Source organism: Octopus bimaculoides, chromosome 22 (assembly GCF_046866305.1).
Source record: "Octopus bimaculoides isolate indiv1 chromosome 22, ASM4686630v1, whole genome shotgun sequence".
Classification (NCBI taxonomy): domain Eukaryota; kingdom Metazoa; phylum Mollusca; class Cephalopoda; order Octopoda; family Octopodidae; genus Octopus; species Octopus bimaculoides.
In genome coordinates this window covers 17,267,888-17,290,954 of record NC_142949.1, presented here as the reverse complement: position 1 = coordinate 17,290,954, position 23,067 = coordinate 17,267,888, and the positions used below count along the sequence as shown (strand labels likewise).

The 23,067-nt window shown below is 37.9% G+C and overlaps 1 protein-coding gene across 1 annotated transcript in view; it reads right to left on the bottom strand.

The window, feature by feature from the left end:
- The window catches only part of LOC106874360 (oxaloacetate tautomerase fahd2, mitochondrial), a 144,165-nt gene that overhangs the window by 7,236 nt on the left and 113,862 nt on the right, over positions 1 to 23,067 (bottom strand). Inside the window, exons 5-6 of the mRNA XM_089339793.1 lie at positions 22,383 to 22,491; positions 10,865 to 10,952 (exon numbers count right to left, since the gene is read on the bottom strand). Coding sequence (XP_089195919.1) covers positions 10,865 to 10,952; positions 22,383 to 22,491 — 197 coding nt within the window. The remainder of the gene's footprint in view (positions 1 to 10,864; positions 10,953 to 22,382; positions 22,492 to 23,067) is intronic.

Sequence of the window (23,067 nt, the reverse complement as noted above, 5' to 3'; positions counted from 1 at the left end):
AAATATACACACACATGCCCTCACACACACACATAAATATATATACATATATATATATATATATACATATATACATACATACATATATATAAAAAATAAATATATATACACTTATATATACTCACATGTATATACATATATACACACAACATACACACACATATATACAAATACATACGTAAACATATATACATACACACATATATATATATACATACTATCACATATAGACTAAAGTACACACACTCACATATATACATATACCCATATATATACATATATATACACATACACATAAGTACATACATAAACATACATATACATACACAAATACACTCATATATATATATATAAATATATACACACCATTTAACACTCACACATATAAATATATGAAGAAGGAATAGTATAAAGAAATACACTCACACACGCCCTCACACACACAAGTATATATATATACATCTACACACACACATACACATATACGTACATACATATATATAAATATATATACATATATACTCACATGTATATACACATATACACACAACATACACACACATATATATACACAAACACATATATATATTTATACATATATAAATACTTACGTACACATATATACATACACCCATATATATACATATATATACTAACACATAGACTAAAACACGAACACTCACATATATACATATACCCATACATATACACATACACATATGTATATAGAAAAGAACCAACATATACATGCATATACACACATATACTCATATATATATATATATATATATATATATATATATATATATATATATATATATATATATATTATATATATATATATATATATATATATACACACAGAGATTTAAACACTCACCCATATATAAATATATATATAAATCACAATTGGCTAAAATTTTTATATAAATAAAGTAATTTATGTCTACATTTTTATTTTTCGTTCATCAAAAGAATTAAGTAAATTATTATCTTTATGAAAAAATATCTCTTTAAATTCATTATTACATAAATTACAAAAATTATTACCTATATGATAGGATTTTGCCTTACAAACTATCTCCCATTTTAAAATATAGTTAGTATTTTTAGATTTAAGTTCCCAAATATATTTACTGAAGCCAGTAGAATTAATCAAATTTCTATTCTTAAATGTGTGCATATGTTGAGCCACTCGTAATTTAATTTTATTAGAAGTCGATCCTATATAAATCTTATTTAAATTATAACCATTATGTTTATTCCCATTCATTAACCTCACTATACATTTATACACTACATCCTTCAAATTACATTTATTATCAAATTTACATTTAGTCTTATCTAAACATGTTCAATTAATTATATCCTGGTCCACATTATTGTTGTTATTAGAATAATTATTAAATTTAAATTTATAATACTTATTTAACTTAAATCTATTAAAAGAAGAGATATTATTAGCAACATTATTAGTAGTAGAATAACCTACACCAAAATTATTAGTAGAAAATATATAATGATATTTTTTATTATCTCTAGGGAATATATCAATAACTTTGAAAATTTCATTAATAATGTTAGTTTTAACTTGAACGCCGTATGGAATAATTAGCCTAAGTTTATTCTTATTATAGATATTATCGTATTTATTATTAATATTATTAAATTTATTATTATCATTAAAAAAATTTAAATTATATTTATTATTGTTTCTATTAAAATTATGTTTATATTTATGTAAATTATTATCATAATACCTATTTTTCTTATTATAGTTACCTAAGAAGACATAATCATAAGTATAAAGGTTATGTTTATTAAAAAGATCATTACTATTATAATCATTACTAATAAAATTATAATTATATTTCAGATTATAAAAAAAATTTATATCATTAGTATATCCCGCCTCTTGAAGGGCTTTATTGTAATAAGGTGCATGTTTTTCAAAGATCTCTATATTCGAAGAGAGTAAAGTTATTCTCTTACCTATAGTAAATGTTAATGATTTTTTAATTGAGGGTGGGTGGGTGGGTGGGTGGGTGGGTGGTTACTTTTCGCATGAATATATTTAATATTTTCATTAATCTTATGGTAAGGTTGGGTATTACCTGTAGATAAGTTAAAATTAGGATCTAAATAATTTATATTATAGTACTCATTATAAATAGTAATCTTTAAACTATTTCTTTAAAAAAAACTATATATTCTCTTCTTTATATAATTCTAGTTTTCTATCAGTGCAATTTTTAGTAAGTAATAAAAGGTCATCCCTATATAAACTACCCTCCAATTTTAAGTTTTCAAGTTCAAGTTCTGATAATAAATATATACCTACTAAATCAGTTACATGTGCTGAATCCGGCGCCCCCATTGGTATATCAAAATAGTCCCTAGTATCTTTCCTAGTTCACATTTTATTATCATATTTAATCAACAATTTCCTAGCCATTTTAACTACATTTACTTCATCATAAGTCATACCTACCTTCTTCATTGCATAAATTAGGGCCTTATTAAGTACAATCTCGTTAATAAAAGAAGAAGAATTATCAATATCTATTTGAATAGATTTATATCTATTTTTATCATTAATATTATTAAACCATTTTAAAGTATCAATAGTACTATTCCATAATTTAAGGTAATTAATTCGATTTAATCTATTGATATATTTATCTAAAATTATCTTACTTAATTTACCTAGATCTGACTTACAAGGGCAAATAAGCCTACCTTTAGGGTCAGAATAAAAATTATCCTTATGGTCTTTTAATATAATTCTAGGATGCATAGGGACATAAGGTTCTGTCTTATTATCAAGTTCATATTTAAACATTATTTTTCCCTAAAACTATATATATATATATATATATATATATATCGGTGTATAGTCCCAGAATTTTCAACTCGTGTCAAATATAATAAACTGCTCCAAATTATTGTTAGAGTACCCAGCCTAAGTGGAGTCAAGACCAGCTGGTTTGTAGTAGCTTAAATTCATATTAGTTGTAATAATGAAATCAAACCAGATAGTGATATTTTGAAATTATTTAATTTGTACGTTTCAGGTCTCGTGATATATAATAGGAAATGCATTCATTACCTAAGAACTCCCTACTTTATGGCATACACGGCATTGACAGGTATGCACAAATGGATAGGTAGATTTGTTAATGGAGGTTCAGTTTTCATGGGTCCGCAAATGAGATTTTAGCCCAGCAAAAGAAAAGCAGGTTCTATCATAAAACTGTGCACACTAAAATGTCATATATATATATATAAATTTTAGAGGTAATACTTGATAAGTGTAAGCACCTGTATATGCCAGATAGAGGCCGAGGTGAAAGACGTAAAATGAAAACAGAACACAAAGGATTCCGCGGTACACGTGTTTCAACCTTTATACACAAACTGTCGTTGCATCATTATATGAGTATATAATTGATAGAAAGGATGGTTTAAAGCTATCTTCAGCTGCAAGATTACATCACAAAGAAAAAAGAAAAGAGAGAGAAAAAGGAAAAGTCCACCTAGTATTATCCATTGTAATATGCATATCCTTTAAATTGTTATATCTGCATAAATGTTCCTTGGTATTCAAAAATCTGTCCATATTGTACCACAATTCAGGGTAGAGTGAATGATAAATAGATTGGATTGTATATAACTAGCGTATATGAGATAGAAGGAGAAGATCAAAAATAAAAAAGTTAGAGGTTAAAACAATATAAAATACGAAATAAAACAATATAAAATAAGAGATAAAATATAAAAATAATGGAAGTCAAATCGAGAGTAGTATAAGAAAAAAATACGGATAATAAAGTAAGATGCATATAAAAAAAATTTAGTAGGGTTGGAATAAGGTAATAAAAGAAATAAAGGAATTGGGGAAAAGAAATAGAAGAAATAAAAGAAGTAGAGAAAATGAGGAATAAGAAAAAACTCATAAAGTAGAAAAAGAGATAAAGAGATAAGATACTAAATGGCAGAAAAACATGATGCTGTCTTGGCCAGGATTGCGGGGGGGGGGGGGGTCATAAATAATTTCTTAGCTAGACTAGGGTTGAAATATGATATCCTTGTGATGAGTGGTCAGTTTACCCAAAACACACCACTACAACTTAACTATATGAACTTATCTATTATATGGGTACATACACTTATTTGGAAGATAAATAAATAAATAATAATGATGGAAGTGGTAAAGAGTAATTAGAAAATATAAAAACTAAAAAAAGAAAAATCAGAAAATGTAAAAAAAGGTTAGAAACTATAAAGAAGAAAATTAGGGTTGAAGTTAAAAATTAAAATTAAAAGTATGGGGAACAATTATAATAGTAGTAATATAATAGTAATAATGTATTATATAATGTAATAGTAATAAAAAATAACAACAACAATAACAATGATAATAATAATAATATAGTGGTTTGAAAAAGTACATTGATTGGAAAACTATTGTGATTGGGGAAATTTCGGCTTATCTATTTGTGTAAATTATATGTTATAGTGCAACTACTAGTATAATCGTATTTTAATCGTTTAGGTATTGCTATATGAAGTTAAAACAGTCTGGGTTTGTATCTCCTAATGAATACTAGTATAATAGTGTTATAAACATTGAAGTGATGAGTGTTATTTAATGTTACCTTTGTGTATTGTAGTGTTATTCGAAATTTTAGAACCAGTGTCTAAATTATTCAGTAATTTTCCTCTAAAAATGGGGTTAGGGATCTCGGGTTATCAAATATGTGTGTACTATATGGAGTCAGAATCTAGCTAGGTGAGGGTAAACTGAATAATTAAAGTAAATAGTTAAGTTGTTGTGGGTAGAGTACGGGATTCGTTAATTCAATGCCTGAATAGTGGCAGGATGGATCAGACGAGGGAATTACCAATGAGAGAAGATGATGAAGTGATGAAGTGATTATAACTTAAAAGTGGGGACTTAAGGATTAAAGTATTTAAAGGTTTTAATCAGTTTATGTATACAAGTTGGTTTGAATTCTTTTCTCTTATTAATTAGCTTGTTCTTTTCAGACAATCTAATGATTTTCAATAGTTCTAAGGAACATAACTGGCAACCAGTTCTATTATTTTTATAAGTTGCTGCCGATCCAACTATGGACCATCTAAGGTTAAAGTTAATATTTTCGTCTTTAAATTCCCATATCACGTAGACGTGATAATGAAGTGCTATTAGCCTTATGCCTGAGTCTAAATGATGACCTATGGTTATAAAACCTAGATTTCCAGAAGGATGAGCACCCAAGGTAGGTGAGGGTATTCGTTTCAGTAATTATTTCTCAAGAATAGACTATGTTTTTGCTAGGAAGTTTCCACGTAGAGGACATGTTGATGTTGTTACACAATTGCACCCAACTTTATAATTGTTAGGCCGTCTTATGCTTGCATGTGGAGGGTAACTGTTTATATGATTGTTACTATTATTGTTGTTACCTCTATCGGGGTTGTTCAAAGTTTCACTAGTTCTATTCTTTCTGGCGTTAACACTGGTACTATATTTATCAGCTCTATCAACAATATTATTAATTGTATAAGAATTGTGGCTCGTATGATTATTGTCGTGATTACTATTTGAGGTGGAGTTGGATATTCTATTAGTAGTAGCAGTATCGTTATTTAACGTGGAAGTACTATATGGTGTGCCACTATCCTGTATTGGGTATAGGTTTAGTGATTCATCTATTGTACTGTGATTTGATATTTGGATATGGTTATAGGGCCTAAGAGTGTTGTTGTCATTATAATTATTATTACTACTACCATTATCAACAATGTTATAATTCTCAGGATTATTAGTTTGTATACTATCATTATTAGTTCTTGGATTATTGGGGTTAGACTGATAATTATTATTTATTCTTAATCTAGCTTTTCTTTATTTTGGTTTTATTATGTTTAGATATAAGGCATTTCATATTGGGGAGAGTCGAATATGAGATTTTAATAGTTTTAGTGGAAAGAATACTGTTATATTTATGAGTGGGAGGAAAGTTATTTGATATAATTGAAAATATTTTCTTGCATAATCTACCTGTAACTGCTACATTATATGGTATGTTATACCATATATAGTTGCGTAATTTACTGTTATTTTGTTTAGTAATTCTTCTATTGCTATTATTATTTCTATTGTTAGGGTTTTCTCTAACTGAACTATTATCGGTACGATTTTTTCTTTATGCTTTTTGATCTTAAGCCTATTTGTATTAGTACTGGTTGTGTCTATGCTTTTATTTTTGTTTTTATTCGACTTATTATCTATACCTCCATTTAAGGAATTAACTCTAGATTTACTAATTTGTTTATATGATGGGTTTTTACTCATGGTTGATGCTTTAGGCGGTTTACAGTTTAAGTTTTTAACAAAAGATATTTTCTGGGAGTACCCAGCGTTAGAGAGGGCTTGATTGTAATGATGAGCATGATCTTTAAAAATGTTTTCATTCAAGGATAATTTAGTTAGTCTATCAGAAACAGTCTGGACAGTAGTATTAATTATAGAGGGGGGGGTGATTGGATAATGTGCTAATGTAACTTGTAGTTTCTTATGGCTTTCTGTAAGGGTAGTGAAGGCCTTTATCTATGTCTAGTGTGGCATCTAAAAAATTAACTGTCTTAAAGTTAGTCATAAATTCAAGTTTTAGATTAAATGATTTTTAAAAATGCCTAATCTTTTTCCTAATTCTTTCTATGGTACTTTTGCTATTGGTGGGGTATATGAATAGTAAGATCTGGTACCTCCGAGAATAGCCTCTTAAGAAGAAAGGCTCCGACTAAGTCAGTTACCTGAGCTGAGTCGCTCGAGCCCATAGCCACATCGAAGTTATCAGGGGTGTCAGACCTAGTCCAAAGTTTACCCTCGAATTCAATTATTGTTTTCTTAGCTAAGAGTATGATATCAATATTTTCTCTATCTATAAGAGAGGTTACGAGCATAAATTAGGTACTTATTCAATAGGATAGGAAAGATGCTTGCATAGTAATTCGATATGTCGAATTGTATGAATGAAAAGTTTTTCTTATAGTTGATAGAGTTGAACCATTTTCAAACATCCTCAGTATTAACCCATATGTTGAGTGGGGTGTGAGGTTTGATCCTGGGAATTACTCCGTCTAGAATTATCTTACTCAGTCTGCCTATATCTGACTTAGTTGGGCATATTAGCCTCACTTCTATGTTCTCTGGAAATCTTTTTTTATGGTCCTTAATGCTAATCCATGGTTTCTGGGGGATGAGAGGTTCGGTCCTTTCTAGTAGATCTAGCTTAGTCATAACTTCTTTGATTTTGCTGTTGGTTTGTATCAGGTTATCTGTTGATGTAATTTTATATTTTTTACGGAGCTCCTTCATTATTAGTGATCTATAAGTATTATAGTCTAATCTATACCAGTTACCGGTTTTGTCGGCAGGTATGATTAGACTGTCTTAATTTTTTAGTGAGTGTAAAAACTGTTTTAGTTTCTTCAAGTGGTTGTTACTAATGGTTCTATGTTTTCTAAGTTTAATTTTTTCGATAAATTCGAGGATATCTTTTTCGAAGTTCTCTCTGTTTTCATTTTACGTTTTATATGCATATATATATATATATATATATATATATATATATATATATATATATATATATATATATCATGTTGTTTTTTCGTGTTTTTCTTCGTTTTGGTGGGGGGGGGGTTAATTATATATATATAGGGAGATTTCACAAAAATACAACAGATGAAGACAGGTGGTGTAGAAAACAAATAGATGTATTAGTATAATGCTCGGGAATTGGAAAAGTCTTTAACGTTTCGAGCCTATGCTCTTCCAAAGAAAGGAACACAGAAAGAAACAAGGAGAGAAAAAATGTATGTAGTGGTCAGCGATCTATCATGATACATACATACATATGTATATATACAGTGGCAGACTGGCCAGGTTGCCAGCTTGCCCGATGACAAGTGGCCTCTGCGCCATTAGAATCCATATATGAGGGCCCATGTTAGTATCCAAGGGGCCCATCCCCTGAAGTTCGAGAATTTTTTATTTACTCCTGGAAGAATTCATTAATTATTTCAGCATGGCTGTGTTTGTAGAGAGTTGAAAAGAATACTTTCAGCAAAAAAAATTAAATGTTAGCATTGTAATTGCGGGTGGGCCCCCTTAGTTTCCTGGAAACCAATATTTTTAGACCCAGTCCGCCACTGTATATATGTGTGTGTGTGTGTGTGTGTGTGTGTGTGTGTGTGTGTGTGTAATATTCGGTGGGCTTTTTTTAAGAGAGATGGAGATGCAGTTGAGAAAATTAACCACAGTTTATTACAGTTATTGATTTCTGGAGATGTGAAAGACAAAGTCACCAAAATCTGCAACTGTGAACAAGAAAACTAAACACGTTGACACATTTCTGTAAATGTTTTACAATATGGAAGAGAGGCACAAACACACGCAAAGCACACGTGGATGTGGGGAGGGGAGAGAGTGAGAATAAATCAAATTAACAACTTAAGATTCTTAAATATGACTTTTCAATGAAAAGTAGAATTTCTTTTCTATATTATTCCTTTTTTTTATTTCTGTTTCAGTTTGTTTTTCTTAGTAATAATAATAATAATAACAACAACTATAATAATAATTATAACAACAATAATGATAATGATAATAATAATAATAACAATAATAATAATAATAATAATAATAATAATAATAATAATAATAATAATAATAATAATGATTTCTTTTAAATGAAAATAAACCAGAAACAAAAATTAAGTTAAAAGAATTATTAGCTGTGTTAGCTAAAGGCTTCAATCTGCTGCTGCTGCTACTACTACTTCTACAAATAATAATAATAATAATAATAATAATAATAATAATAATAATAATAATAGATGGTGGGGTGGGTGGGGTGGGTGGGGTGGGTGGGGTGGGTGGGGTGGAGATGGAGGTGGTGATGGTGGAGGTGGTGATGGTGGATGTGGTGATGGTGGAGGTGGTGATGGTGGAGGTGGTGATGGTGGAGGTGGTGATAATAATACACTTGCTTGCCCCTAGGCTTTCTGCCTACTCAAAATACAGTAGTTGTTGCTGAACGTATTTTCATATTAATTCTTATTACAATTATTGCCATTATTTAAACATAGAAATTATTTACATTAGTGTTGTTGTGGCTAATATCATTTCTTGTAGTAGTAGTAGTAGTAGTAGTAGTAGTAGTAGTAGTAGTAGTAGTAGTAGTAGTAGTAGTAGTAGTAGACAAAAGCATTTTCTTCTGATTACTTAGAATTCCAGATAAACCTCTTAGATGTGTTGGCCAAAGGCAATGTTCATGAAATGTAAAGTGGGCAACAGTATCAAGATGCAAGAGAGAGAAAGCGAGAGATGGGAGTGGGAGAGAAGAACTTAATAAAACAAGCAAATATATGAAACCCTTGGTATACACCAACCAATACACAAGATGGTAAAACTTCTTTCACGTCACTTTGTTTAATTAAAAATAAAATAAATAGGTTATAAGTTTAGAAGAATGTGAATTATTTCGAACAAAAACTGTTGTTGAGAAATTTCATGAAGCCACATGCTGTTGTTGATGTTGTTGTTGTTGTTGTTGGAGGTGGTGGTGGTGGTGGTGGTGGTGGTTGTCGTCGTCGTCGTCGTCGTGGCGGCGGCGGCGGTGGTGGTGGTAGTGGTGGTGGTGGTGGCTGTTTATACTGTTTGTGTTATAGTTGATATTTTTTTGCGTTTGTCGTTGCTGTTGTTTAACCCCAAATAGATCCTTGGTCATGTAAATCTATGATTTTTCTTCAGGAAGAGTGTACCAAGGCATACATCATCCAATGTACTCACTGTGATTTTTAAGAAGTTACAGTTTTATTCCTGATTATGGATAATTTTGAATACTTTGTCAAAAGTCTTGGAGCCAGTTGGTGTTTGTCAACAATCTTGGAGGACACGTGTAGACACCCTTCTTGGCTCCTGCTCACAATTGAAGTAAAAACTATTATTCAACTCAGTGTGTGTGTGTGTGTGTGTGTGTGTGTGTGTGTGTGTGTGTGTGTGTGTGTGTGTGTGTGTGTGTGTGTGTGTGTGTGTGTGTGTGTGTGTGAGAGAGAGAGTAGGTTGCATCTCCGGAATTTTTCGAAGCGAGGGCACAAGGTCAGAAGGGTACACTTCTTTTCTTGAGGGAAAAACGTGCCCTTCAGGCTACCCCTTAAGTTTGTTCCTGGTGTGTGTAGGCAAATATACATATCAAGGCCTTGTTTTGTTGGTGTCCAGTGGGGATACATAATCAGTCATGTGATGTAACAGTTTGTCATGTGACGTGGAGGATCAGTCATGTGATGTGAGGTTCAGTCACGTGATGTAGCAATCTGTGTGAAGACCCATGCCCAAAATGCTCCACACTGAAACAGAACCAAACCCAAACCACCACCCCCACCTCATGTTTGAGAAGCAAAGTTCTGAATCTCCTGACCCAGCTTGCACTTATAAGGCACAAAGCCGTGCCTATGGTTATATACCTGAACCAATAGATTTGTAGATCACACCTAAACAATTGGCTCAATCATGGTTGACCTGGAGTTAAACGACAACATTGACAACAACAAAAAAACATAAAATCTTACAAAAGGCTGTCACAGCAGTGAGACCCAATTACAGTCACATGGCCTGAACCAATACAAACTGTTTTGGTCACAGGCACACCTCAGTGTCAATTAAGAAGATCCACAACTGACCACTCAGTTGATTGCCTGGTACCTTATGGACCTAGCCAGCGGCAGCACTTCAATCACCCATAGACATTCACTTTGTTAAACAATCTGGTTTGACATTTTACATGGTGCTTACCTTTAAAAATTCTGGAGGGGTTCTGAAGACACCAACTCCGAGAGGGGTTCCAGTTAGAATTACATCTCCAGGCTTCAAAGTGACAAACCTAACACAAAACAGAACATTATCAGAAAATAATTCATCTTATTAACAAAAATATCAGTTATTGTCAAATAATTATTTGTTAAAAATGATGGTGGTGGTGTTGTTGTTGTTGTTGTTGTTGTTGTTGTTGGTGGTGGTGGTGGTGGTGGTGGTGGTGGTGGTGGTGGTGGTGGTGGTGGTGGTGGTGGTGGTAGTTTTGGTGGTAGTTTTGGTGGTTATACGGATGATATTGGTGATGTTAGCAACAGTAGTGATGGTGGCAATAAAACTGTCTACAAGTCAAAGTACCAAAGGTTCATATTGCACCATTTCCCAACAAGATGGTTCTGTTGTATGACCATGCCCAAATATAAAGGAAAAAGACCCCTTCAGTCATTCATTACCATGGATCGCACCTAGAAAGTTCTCCTCCGAGGTACAAGTTCAAGCAAGGTCGTTTATGGAAGACCAGTAGCCACCCATGCATACCGACCTCCCCTCTCCATATCACTGATGTTATCCAAGGGAAAAAGCAGGGGGTCAATACAGCTTGGCACCAATGACATCACAACTCATTTCTACAGCTGAGTGAACTGGGTCAACATGAAATAAAGTGTCTTGTTCCAAAACACAACACACAGGCCAGTCCAGGAATCAAACTCACTAACTCATGATTGTGAGATTGAAGTTATAATCACTGAAACATGCACATATGCATATAGATAGATAGATAGATATTCTTTTATTCTTTTATTTGTTTCAGTCATTTGGCTGCTTCCATGCTGGTGCACCACCTTTAGTCGAAGAAATCAACCCCAGGAGTTATTCTTTGTAAGCCTAGTACTTATTTCATCGGTCTCTTTTGCCGAACCGCTACGATATAAAGACCTAAACACACCAACATCAGTTGTCAAGCGATGGTGGGGGGGGGACAAAACACAGACACACACATACATAAATATATATACATATATATATATATGTGTGTATATCATCATCATCATCATCATCATCATCATCATCATCATCATCATCATCATCGTTTAACGTCCGCTTTCCATGCTAGCATGGGTTGGACGATTTGACTGAGGACTGGTGAAACCGGATGGCAACACCAGGCTCCAATCTGATTTGCCAGAGTTTCTACAGCTGGATGCCCTTCCTAACGCCAACCACTCAGAGAGTGTAGTGGGTGCTTTTACGTGTCACCCGCACGAACGCCAGTCAGGCGGTACTGGCAACGGCCACGCTCAAAATGGTGTATTTTATGTGCCACCCGCACAAGAGCCAGTTCAGGGGCACTGGCAACGATCTCGCTCGAAAATCCTACGAAGGTCAGACAGGCGGTACTGGCAACGGCCACGCTCAAAATCGTGTATTTTATGTGCCACCCGCACAAGCGCCAGTCCAGGGGCACTGGCAACGATCTCGCTCAAAAATCCTTACACATGTCACGGACACAAGTGCCAGAAAGGCGACGCTGGGCACAGGTGCAATCCCAATTTCGCTTTCACTTGCCCCAATAAGTCTTCGCAAGCTGAGTTTCGTGTCCAATGAAGGAGACGACGTTGGCATGGGTGCCAGTCGTCGAATTTAGTCCGATTTCACTTGCCTCAACAGGTCTTCACAAGTGGAGTTTAGTGTCCAATGTAGGAAAGGTACGCATAAGTGGGCTGGCTACACCCCTGACAGAACCCTTAGATTTAGGTCTCACTTGCACAGAACATTTCCAAAGGTCTCGGTCAGAAGTGATCGCCTCGGTGAGGCCCAATGTTCGAAGGTCTTGGCTCACCACCTCAGCCCAGGTCTTCCTGGGCCTACCTCTTCCACGGGTTCCCTCAACTGTTAGGGTGTGGCACTTTTTCACGTCCATTCTCACCACATGTCCATACCAGCGCAATCGCCTCTCTTGCACAACACAACTGATGCTTCTTATGTTCAGCTTTTCTATCAAGATACTTACACTCTGTCGGGTATGCACACTGACATTACACATCCAGCGGAGCATACTGGCTTCATTCCTTGCGAGCTTACACATGTCCTCAGCAGTCACAGCCCATGTTTCACTGCCATGTAGCATGGCTGTTCGTACACATACGTCATACAGTCTGCCTTTTACTCTGAGTGAGAGTCCCTTTGTCGCCAGCAGAGGTAAGAGCTCTCTGAACTTTGCCCAGGCTATTCTTATTCTAGCAGCTACACTTTCAGCACACCCACCCCCACTACTAACGTGGTCACCCAGATAGCGGAAGCTATCAACTATCTCTAGTTGTTCTCCCTGGAATGAGACAGAAGTTGTTTCCTGTTTGTTTACAGTGTTTATTGCACCTGAACATCTGCCACATACAAAAACTAACTTTCTAGTTAACCTGCCTTTGATATTGCTGCACCTCTTATGTGTCTTATAGAGTTACTACCTACTCCTTTTCTCTTTTTCCTTTTCTACATATATATATAGATAGATAGATAGATAGTCGAAAATATATACGTCATTAAAGTGACTGAGGGCGCCATTCAGTCCCAGTATTCCAAAGACTCATAGTCACAAAATGCACTGACAAGGGAGACAATGTCCCCAAGCTGCTTTAGTGCTGTAGATATTTTTGTCTTTCCGTTGAAAAATTACTAACAAGCCACCCTTACTATTTATCCTTTACACCTTTACTATTGATTTCTATGGTGATCTTATAAGCTGACAAGGGTAGCTGAGTTAAACCCAAGGCACCAGTAAGAGCCACAGACAAGCATTAATGTAAATACGAAATCACTGATGATCTGGCTATGCCAAGCGCTTAGGGAGTTTACCTCCCTTGTCAGTCAATGAGACAGTGTGCATTGTGGCTATGAGTTGTTTTGACTCTTATTTCTAGCAATACCAGTGCTGGATAGCACCTTCAGTCACTTTAGTTACGTGTACATTTGTACCTTTCAGTTGAAAAATTACTAACAATCCACCCTTATTATTTAGATAGATAGATAGATAGATAAATAGATAGATAGATAGATAGATAGATAGATAGATAGATAGATAGATAGATAGATAGATAGATAGATAGATAGATAGATAGGTTTCTTTATTAGCCACACAGGGCTCAACATAGAGGGGACAAAATATACATGTAGAGTTTTTTTCTTTTCGAGGGGGGCGAAAACAAAGCAGAAAAAAAACAAAAGTGGGGACAACGATGAAAAAAAAAACATCGCAAAACGTTTGGGGTATTTACAAAAAATACGAAATAATACAGAAAATTCCCAATAAATGGGGAGGTTATCCGTGGAAAGAAAAACCTACGAAAAGACCACGGTAACCTCGGTCCTTAGTGTCACAGTTTGTTAAATAAAATTTCTTTTATTTATGCAAGAAACGTAAGTAACTCTCTGTTTACAAAATTTTAAGACGTTTTATAGAATCATGGTCGAGGTGGCTTCGTCATTTATACGTGCCATTCTTGCTACATGTATCCATCTTTTTTCGAAACATTTGCTAGACAACACTTGCCTCTCTACTCTCACCTTCCTTTTCAAGTGATACTTGAAAAAGTTGATGAGAGATTGACCAGAGAGGAAAGTATTTGTCTCTAATCCTTTCAGACGCGTCCACCAGATGCATTCTTTCGCCATAGCCACAAGTACGATAAATACAGCTCTTCCTTCCCGTTTAAAGGAAGGAGGCGTGACGATATTGACGATAGACTCGGTTGATAAACCGACTCGTCCCACACGCGACAGCAGTCGTTCGACATAAGCCCACAGCTCCGAAATGGTTGGACACTGCACGAGTGCGTGCAGAACGGTTTCATCGCTCTGACCGCATCTCGGGCAGGTCGGCCCTGCATTTCGCGAGCCGTGTCTATAGAGCTTATCCCGAACGGGTAGCGCCTCTCGGTAACACTGCCAGGCCAGGGATCTCTGGAAGTTGTCCATAGGTCTCGGCCCGAAAGTCGTCCTGAACAGGCGGGTCAGGTATTCCTCGTCGACGCCCAGGTTCGCCCCGAGATCGTCGTCGTACCTGCCCTCCACTAATCCCCTATAGAATGACTTCGTTGTGATGCAGCCGCTCAAGGTCGACCCGGGACGGCAAAGTTGTTGCAGAGCAACGCGACACTCACGGTGCCATTCGCCATTCCTCGGCCTCTTTTTGATCCACGACTGCAGCTCGGTCATGGAGACGAGCTGCGGGAAAGCGCGTCGCACAAACGGCGACCACACCTGCTCACCGTCGTTTACGTAGAGCCGGAGATGTCGCAGTCTCAGCGCATGTCTTCGCATCATCAACCACGGCATGCCCAGCCCTCCTTTCAGCGGGTGTTGGCAACAAACGGATCGCCTCACCATCGGAACGCTTCCTTTCCACAAAAAGCGGAAGATGATGCGCTCCATTTCGGTGATGGCGCGATCGGGACAAGGCACGACGGTCAGGCGGTATTCGATGACGGACGCGATGTACGCGTTCGCCACCTCCGCCCGACCTTTTAGGGACAGCTTCCTCTCGGACCATTGCCGGCAGAGAGTGGTCACCCTACTCGTTATCTCGTCCCAGTTCTTCTCCGTTTGCAGGTCCGGACCGAACCAGACTCCGAGCAACTTGACCAGACCGTCCGTCCAGCGTCCCACTACTGAGGCGTTGCCGGACGGTATGGGCTTGCTTCTACAGGTGCCGAGCAGCAAACCCACCGACTTATCCCGGTTGATTTTCGCTCCCGTCAACGCTTCGTAGTCTTTCAGCGTCTCGCCGACAAGCTCGATGTGCTCGTGGCTAGACGCTATGACGGTGACGTCGTCCGCGTATGCCGACACGCTCGTCCCGCACCCCAGTTCTCGTGGGATGCCCCTCAGTGTCGCCAGCTTCTGCAGTAGTGGCTCGAGAGTCAATACGTACAGGAGCGGCGACAGGGGGCATCCCTGATGAACCGAACGTGCAATGTCGAAGGGTCCCGATAGACGTCCATTGACGCGAACAACCGAACGGATGCCTGTGTACAAGGCAGCCATCAAGCCGCGGAAAACGGGACCGAAGCCGGCCGCTTCGAGGACGGCCTCCAAGTATCGATGGTCTACCCTATCGAAAGCTTTGGATTGATCCAAATTGATCAGGGCCCCACCCATGCCAGGTTCCTTAACTACCCTCTCTATGATGTAGCGCATCAGATGGAGGTTGTCATGGATGCTCCGGCCCGGCACGGCGCACGTCTGCTCCGTGCCGACCAGTTTCTCGATGACAAGCGCCAACCGCTTGGCTAACACCTTGGCCAAAATTTTCATGCCTGCATTGAGCAGAGTGATGGGCCTAAAGTTATCTATGGCGTCCCCCTTGTTTGGATCTTTCTTCAGCAGCGTTACCGCTCCTCGGCTCACAAAACCGAGAATGCTCCCGTTCTGCTGCCAGTTGCAGTACACGGCCGCCAAGACGTCTCCAAACAAGTCTGGCATACAGTTGTAAAGCTCGTAGGGCAGACCATCCAAACCCGGAGATTTGTCCGTCGAGCAACCCGCCATCGCGTCCCTCACCTCCTCCGCCGTGATGACCCCTTGGCAGCACTCCGCCTCTCTTGCCGAGAGTCGTGGCAAGCTGTGCAGGTAGGCACTAAAGTCCACCCTGCCTTCTCGCTCGCCACTCCTCCCGAACAGTCGGGCAAAATGCCGCTGAAACGCCTCGCACATCTTGCTCGGCTCGAGCAATTCGCGCCCCTGTTCGTCTACCAGAGACCGGATGGTGGCTCTGTTACCCCGCTGCGCCTCCGCCACCCGGGCCTCTCGTGCGGCTCCAACACCTTCATTCCTCAGAGCACGCATCCTTGACCTGACAGCACACCCTTCGTGTTTAGCATTGAAGTGTTGGTCGAGGGCCAACCTCGCCGCTAAAACGTCGGATGCGATGCCACTTCGCAATGCCTCTTCTAACTTTATCACTAGCTCCCCCTCTACTCTGTTCCTCTCTACAACTAGTGCCCTGCTATACCTTATTGCTTCCGCCCTTACTGCTCTCTTGAGGGCAAACCACCATTTGTTGTTGACGATGGCTCCCGTCAAAGCCCTCTTTACTAACGTGCTAATCCGGTCTCTGAAAACCTGTCTCGACGGGAAAGACGCGTTTAGTTTCCAGTAACCGGGACCCTGTCTATGTGCCTTATCTAAGTCTAGCGTACACGTCACAAGTTTGTGATCCGTGTAGCTGACTATGTGGAACTGTGGACATCCTAAACTATCTCTGTCTCTTGTCCTGCACACTATCCTATCTAGATACGACCTCGACGACCCCATGCGGTTGCTCCAAGTCCACGTTGGCACATTTGGGTGGTCGAGTCGGTACCTGTCAGACAACTGGAAGCGTCTGAGCAGGTCTATGAGGCCTTTGCATCCCCTTCTAGTTTTGTCACTCCCCACGTAGTCTAGATGCGTGTCCAAGGTAGCATTCTAATCCCCCACTAAAAGTAAGGGACGAGACGTTCCCAGGAATACTTCTAGACGTCGAAAGAAGTCCGACCGACCTGTTAAAGGAGGCACATAAACTGCCAGCAACCGAAAAGCGCCTCCATCGCTGCTGTCCACATCTAGGACAACCAGTCTACCCTCCGGGTCCGTAAATATCGTCTTTACTTGGAGATCCAGACTCTTGCGAAAAAGAACCGCCGTGCCACTACCGCCCATCCTCGGCAGACAGGGAGAAAAATAAATGTTAAACTGTCCGCCAAACATGGACTTTAGGGCCCGCGGCTCATGAAGTCTGGTCTCACTAATGGCTATGATATCCAAATTGTGTGACTTTATGTCATTTAAGAGGTACCCTTGTTTCCAAGGCGACCCCAAGCCACGCACATTCACACAACCAATCTTCACCATGATTCTATTTATACGTGTGCTTTAAAGCACAAAACAAAAGAACAAAGTGTTACTTACCGTTAGAAAGTTTTGTTTCCTCCTTGGATTTTTCACCAAGGAGGCTATTGTACAATTTCTTGCACAAATATTTCTGGAATCCCCCTACCGAGTTGGGGTAGAGGGATTTTATTGTGTTGTGTAATGCTGGTGTTACATGAATAATTTTAATGTGTTTTGGCGGTGTTGTACGTGGATGGTTGTTGGTTTTGATATCGTTATTTGTGATGTTTGTTTTAGAGTTGATGTAATTCATCAACTCTGTGTTTGTACTGTCTATTGCTGTTAGCATTGTTTTTTTTTATATTACTATTGGTGTTAGTAGTATTTTCGGGAGATGTGAATCTCCCTGCTTTGTTTGTGTTTGCATTTTGTTTTGTTTTCTTCTTACTGCGCTTCCTCTTTCCTTTCGTAGCTATTTTCCACTCCTCCCCACTCTCTTCATCGGATGATGGGAGTTCTGAGGAGTCAGAAAGAGGTAACGGCAAATTTTGTGCGTCTGTGTGTGTTTCTGTGAGTGTTTGTGTTGTTGTTTTTATTGATGTTGGCTGCTTGTTATTTGTGTGTGGTGTATGTGATATGGGGGAGGGAGAGGCAGTCTTGGAATTTTCTTTTTTTTTTTCTTCTGTTTTTGCAGTTTCTGTTGTCTTTTCTGTTGTGGTTATTGCTGATATTTCTGTTGTTGTTTTTTGTGTTGCTGGTGGTGTTAGTAGTAAGGTTTTTCTGTTGGGGGTATTTGGTAGTTGCTTCTGTTGTTGTTGTTGTTGTTGTTTTTGTTTAGCGGCCAGAGGGCAGTCCTTTTTCAGATGTGCTTCGCTGTTGCATAGGTAACAGCGAGGTCGCCTGCCCTCTACCACCACATACAGCTTGTGGTCCTCTGCCAATCTAATGTTTGGAGGAATTTTCTGTGAAGCCTCCTCCGTGATGTGGAGAAGGATTTCCAGATTTTTCCCTCCCCAGTTCTTTTCCTCTCCGACCGTAATCTCCAAAATATTTGCCTCCTCCATTTCCAGGCATACGGCCGATATCAGCCATTGGGTGTCCACCTCCGATGGCACATTTTTTATTATAACTCTCTGTCCTAGATAACTCGGTATCATTACCAAGTCATCTGTGCGGAGAGAGAGTGTCGAAAATTGTTTAGCTAAATTTTCATCCAGAAATCTCACCTGCACCGTCCCAAATTTTCTTCCCCAGGTGACATGATTTTGATAAGGCCAAATTTTTCTAAGACAAACTTCAATTTTATCTGTGCTAACATTTTCTACACGTCTGGTTTTTGTGTTTACCAGTTTATAAATGATGCACTTTTTGTTTTTCATTTCTATAATATCTTTTGATATGTTTATTCTGACATCATCTCCTTCTTTCGTAAGAAGGGATTTTGTGTCTTTTATTTGTTTTTGTGTGAATGTCACTATTGTTCTTTTTTCCTTTAGAGCATTTGCGAAATTTGTTTTTGTTGTGCTGGCGGACATGTTCTTCTGAATATTTTTGTTTATGTTGGTGTATGTACTGCCTGGTTCAAAGGTGGTGGTAGTGGCAGCAGAGTTTGTTGAACAGGTGATGGTGTCATTGCTGACGGCCGATAACTTTACGTCCTTGCTGTTGTTGTGGTTTTTATTGTTGTTGTTGCTGGTGGTGGTGGTGGTGTTGGTGGTGGTGTTAATTTTCATGTTGTCACTGGTGCTAGTAGCTGGAGAGACTGTAGTAGCAGTCTCCTCCGATCCAGATTTCCTCATAGTTTTCATGGTGGTGGTGGTGGTGGTGGTGGTGGTGGTGGTGAGAGGGCTGTTTGTAGCTGTAATCGCCGTGTTTGTGACGATTACAGCAGCTGCGTTCCTATCACTGAGTGAGCTCGCGCTACTCTTCTTTTTTTTCTTCTAGCATCTGAAGCCTCGGGAAATGCTCGTCAAAAGAACAAGACAAGCGTTCCAAAATCATGTTTCTCGACATTTTTCAAATGTCAAGAAGGAAATTTTTGTATTTTGCTAGGGCCGAAACTGCCCCTGGGGGCCAATTCCTGCCCTTGAAAATACACACAAATGAAGCCTAGGTGCTTCGCAACAAAATTATTAAAAAATTCCAACAAAATGTGGACAATAAAAGGTCAAATAAAACGTTTACCTTCGCAGCCGATGTGACAGCACGTCCGTGAGAAGAGATAGATAGATAGATAGATAGATACATTTCTTTTATTAGCCACACAGGGCTCAACGAAGATGGGACAAATACAATGTAGAGCTTTTCTTTTTGGGAGGGGGAAGGAAGGAAAAAAAAAAAAAAAAAAAAAAAAAAATTGGTGGTGTCGATCAAAAGGGATCGTAGGAAGGGAAAAAGGGGCAGTTCGATCAAAAGGGATCGAAAAAAAAAGAAAAGGAAAGGCCGATCAATAGGGATCGTGTATCACACAGTAATGTTCTCATGTAAAAAGAGGGGAGGACAGTTTAGGTTTAGCCGTGGAAGGAAAAGCCCACGGAAAAGACCACGGTAACCTTGGTCAATATTCTCATTGAAGAAACTATAACAGTAAGTGACTCTCTTTTGCCTTTTTGTTTTATTTTTTTTTTCTTGTTCATAGGGTTATGCTCAAGATGGTTCCGTCGTTCACACGTGCCATCCTTGCTACATTCACCCATCTTTTTTTGAAGCATTCACTAGACAAGACTTCCCTTTCTACTCTCAACTTCCTCTTCAGGTGATACTTGAAGAAGTTGATGAGAGATTGCCCAGAGAGGAAAGTCTTTGTCTCTAGACCTTTCAGACGCGTCCACCATACACATTCTTTCGTCATAGCCACAAGTACGATGAAAATAGCTCTTCCTTCCCGTTTAAAGGAAGGAGGCGCGACAATATTCACGATAGACTCGGCTGATAGACCGACTCGTCCCACACGCGATAGCAGTTGTTCGACATAGATAGATAGATAGATAGATAGATAGATAGATAGATAGATAGAGAGATAGAGAGAGAGAGAGAGAGATAGAGATAGACAGATAGAGATAGATACAGAGATACAGAGATACAGAGATAGACAAGCAGACAGACAGAGAGATACATACATACATACATACATACATACATACATACATACATAGACAGCATTATATTTTATCAGATGTACAATTACATGTATACTATCAGTGTAATTATAGATGTGTCCTGCTGAGTTAAGAGGTTAGAAGAGTGGGAAGATGTCCATGTCTGCTCACGACTACACGGGCCCTAAAACAATTTGAGAAAGAATGGTACATGCCATCAAGTCGCACACAGAATCGAGTGTGACTTGTTGGAACAACAATCCAGGTCTGACATGGATATGTTGTTATATTATGTGTGTACTTTATCTTTTAGCTTTTACTTGTTATCATCATTTGACTGTGGCCATGCTGGAGCACCACCTTGATGGATTTGGTCAAACAAATCAATCCCAGGATGTTAAACCTGACACTTATTCTGCTAATGTCTTTTGCCAAACGTCTAAAGTGCAGGGACATAAAGAAACCAACGCGGGTTGTCAAGTGGAGGTGGAGGACAAACACACACACACTCAAATATGCACATGCACACACACACACACACACACACACACACACATACAATGGGCTTCTTTCAGTTTCCATCTACCAAACTCACTCACAAAGCTTTGGTTGACCTGGGGCTATAGAAGAAGACACTTGCCCAAGGTGCCACACAGTGGAACTGAACACAAGACTACATAGTTAAGATGCAGGCTTCTTAACCATACAGTCACTCCTGCATCTGTCATACTCATGACAACATATGTATAACAGTATGTTATATTTCTAATAATACAAGAGTGGGGACTGCAAAGTTTCTGCCTTTAAGGGCATCACGAAAGGCCTGGTTGGAGGCCCAACATTCCAAGTTCTTTTACAGATCTTAGAAAGACCGCTGCAATAATTGTGTGGATCTGTTTGTTATATTACTCTCATTCAGTTCTGTTCTGACTCAGTATTCAACTGAGTCTGGTGACTTTGCCTTGTTTAGTAAATGTATTTGTATTTTGTTAATTTGTACAAATAATAGTTTTTCTAATTGGTATATTGCTTTGTTTTGAACATGAATTTTTGGGTTCTGCTTTAATTAGCATGTATTTTTGAGTATATATTGCTCACATATTCACTCCATTATGGGTTAGCTGCAGACAGGTTGGTTGGCATTCAAGTGGCATTCAAGTAAGTTGATAATTCTGTATTGAGACATAACAATGTTGAATAAAATCATAATTAACTGATCCTCCTGTATTTTTTTTCACCCAAAGCCAGGAGCTTTCCAGCACTGCCTCGTATAGACATTCTATTATGTATACAACATAACAAAAATGGAAACCGCTCGTAATGATCTCCTCATCTTCCAGAGCAAGAGAAAGCATAACATTTTAAAAGATAAGATAGATAAATAAAAGCAAATTAAAGAAAGTAAATTATAGAAATAGCAGAAGAACCTTCCACAAATAATTACAACTTAATAGAAGAAAAATTATATGAAAAATATAGACAGCAATCAAAGGACAATTGCACTGCAAAAGAATATTCCAAGACTAAACACCAACCGAGATATGAAGACAATAAGTTTCTCCACACTGTGTACAAGCATTGAAGTATTACCATTCTGCTTTGGTACTCCATTCACCCGGCATCGAATTCCAAGGTTTTCTATATCTGAAGAACAAAGCAATTCCATATAAAATTATTATATTATCATTCCTCTCCTTTTCCTCTCTCTCTCTCTCTCTCTCTCTGTCTCTCTCTCTTTCTTTCTGTATCCTTGTAGATGCATATGTACACACACACACGCGCGCACACACACGCGCGCGCACACACACACACACACACACACATAAAAAAGATAAAAGATATATATATGTATACTTGTATGTATATATGTGTGTGGGAACATCCATATATACAAATAGATACATGTGTATTTATGTGCGTATATATATATATATATATATACATATATATATATATATATATATATATATATATATATATATATATATATATATATATATATATATATATATATATATATAGATATATAGATATATAGATAGATAGATAGATAGATAGATAGATAGATAGATAGATAGATGCCCACTTTTCCATGCTTGCATTGGTTAAAGAGAGTCTAGTGAGATAGATTTTCTACAGCTGGGTGCCCTTCCTGTCGCAGACCCTCACCTGTTTCTAAGCAAAGTAATAATTCCCCACAACCGGATATGTTCTCAGATA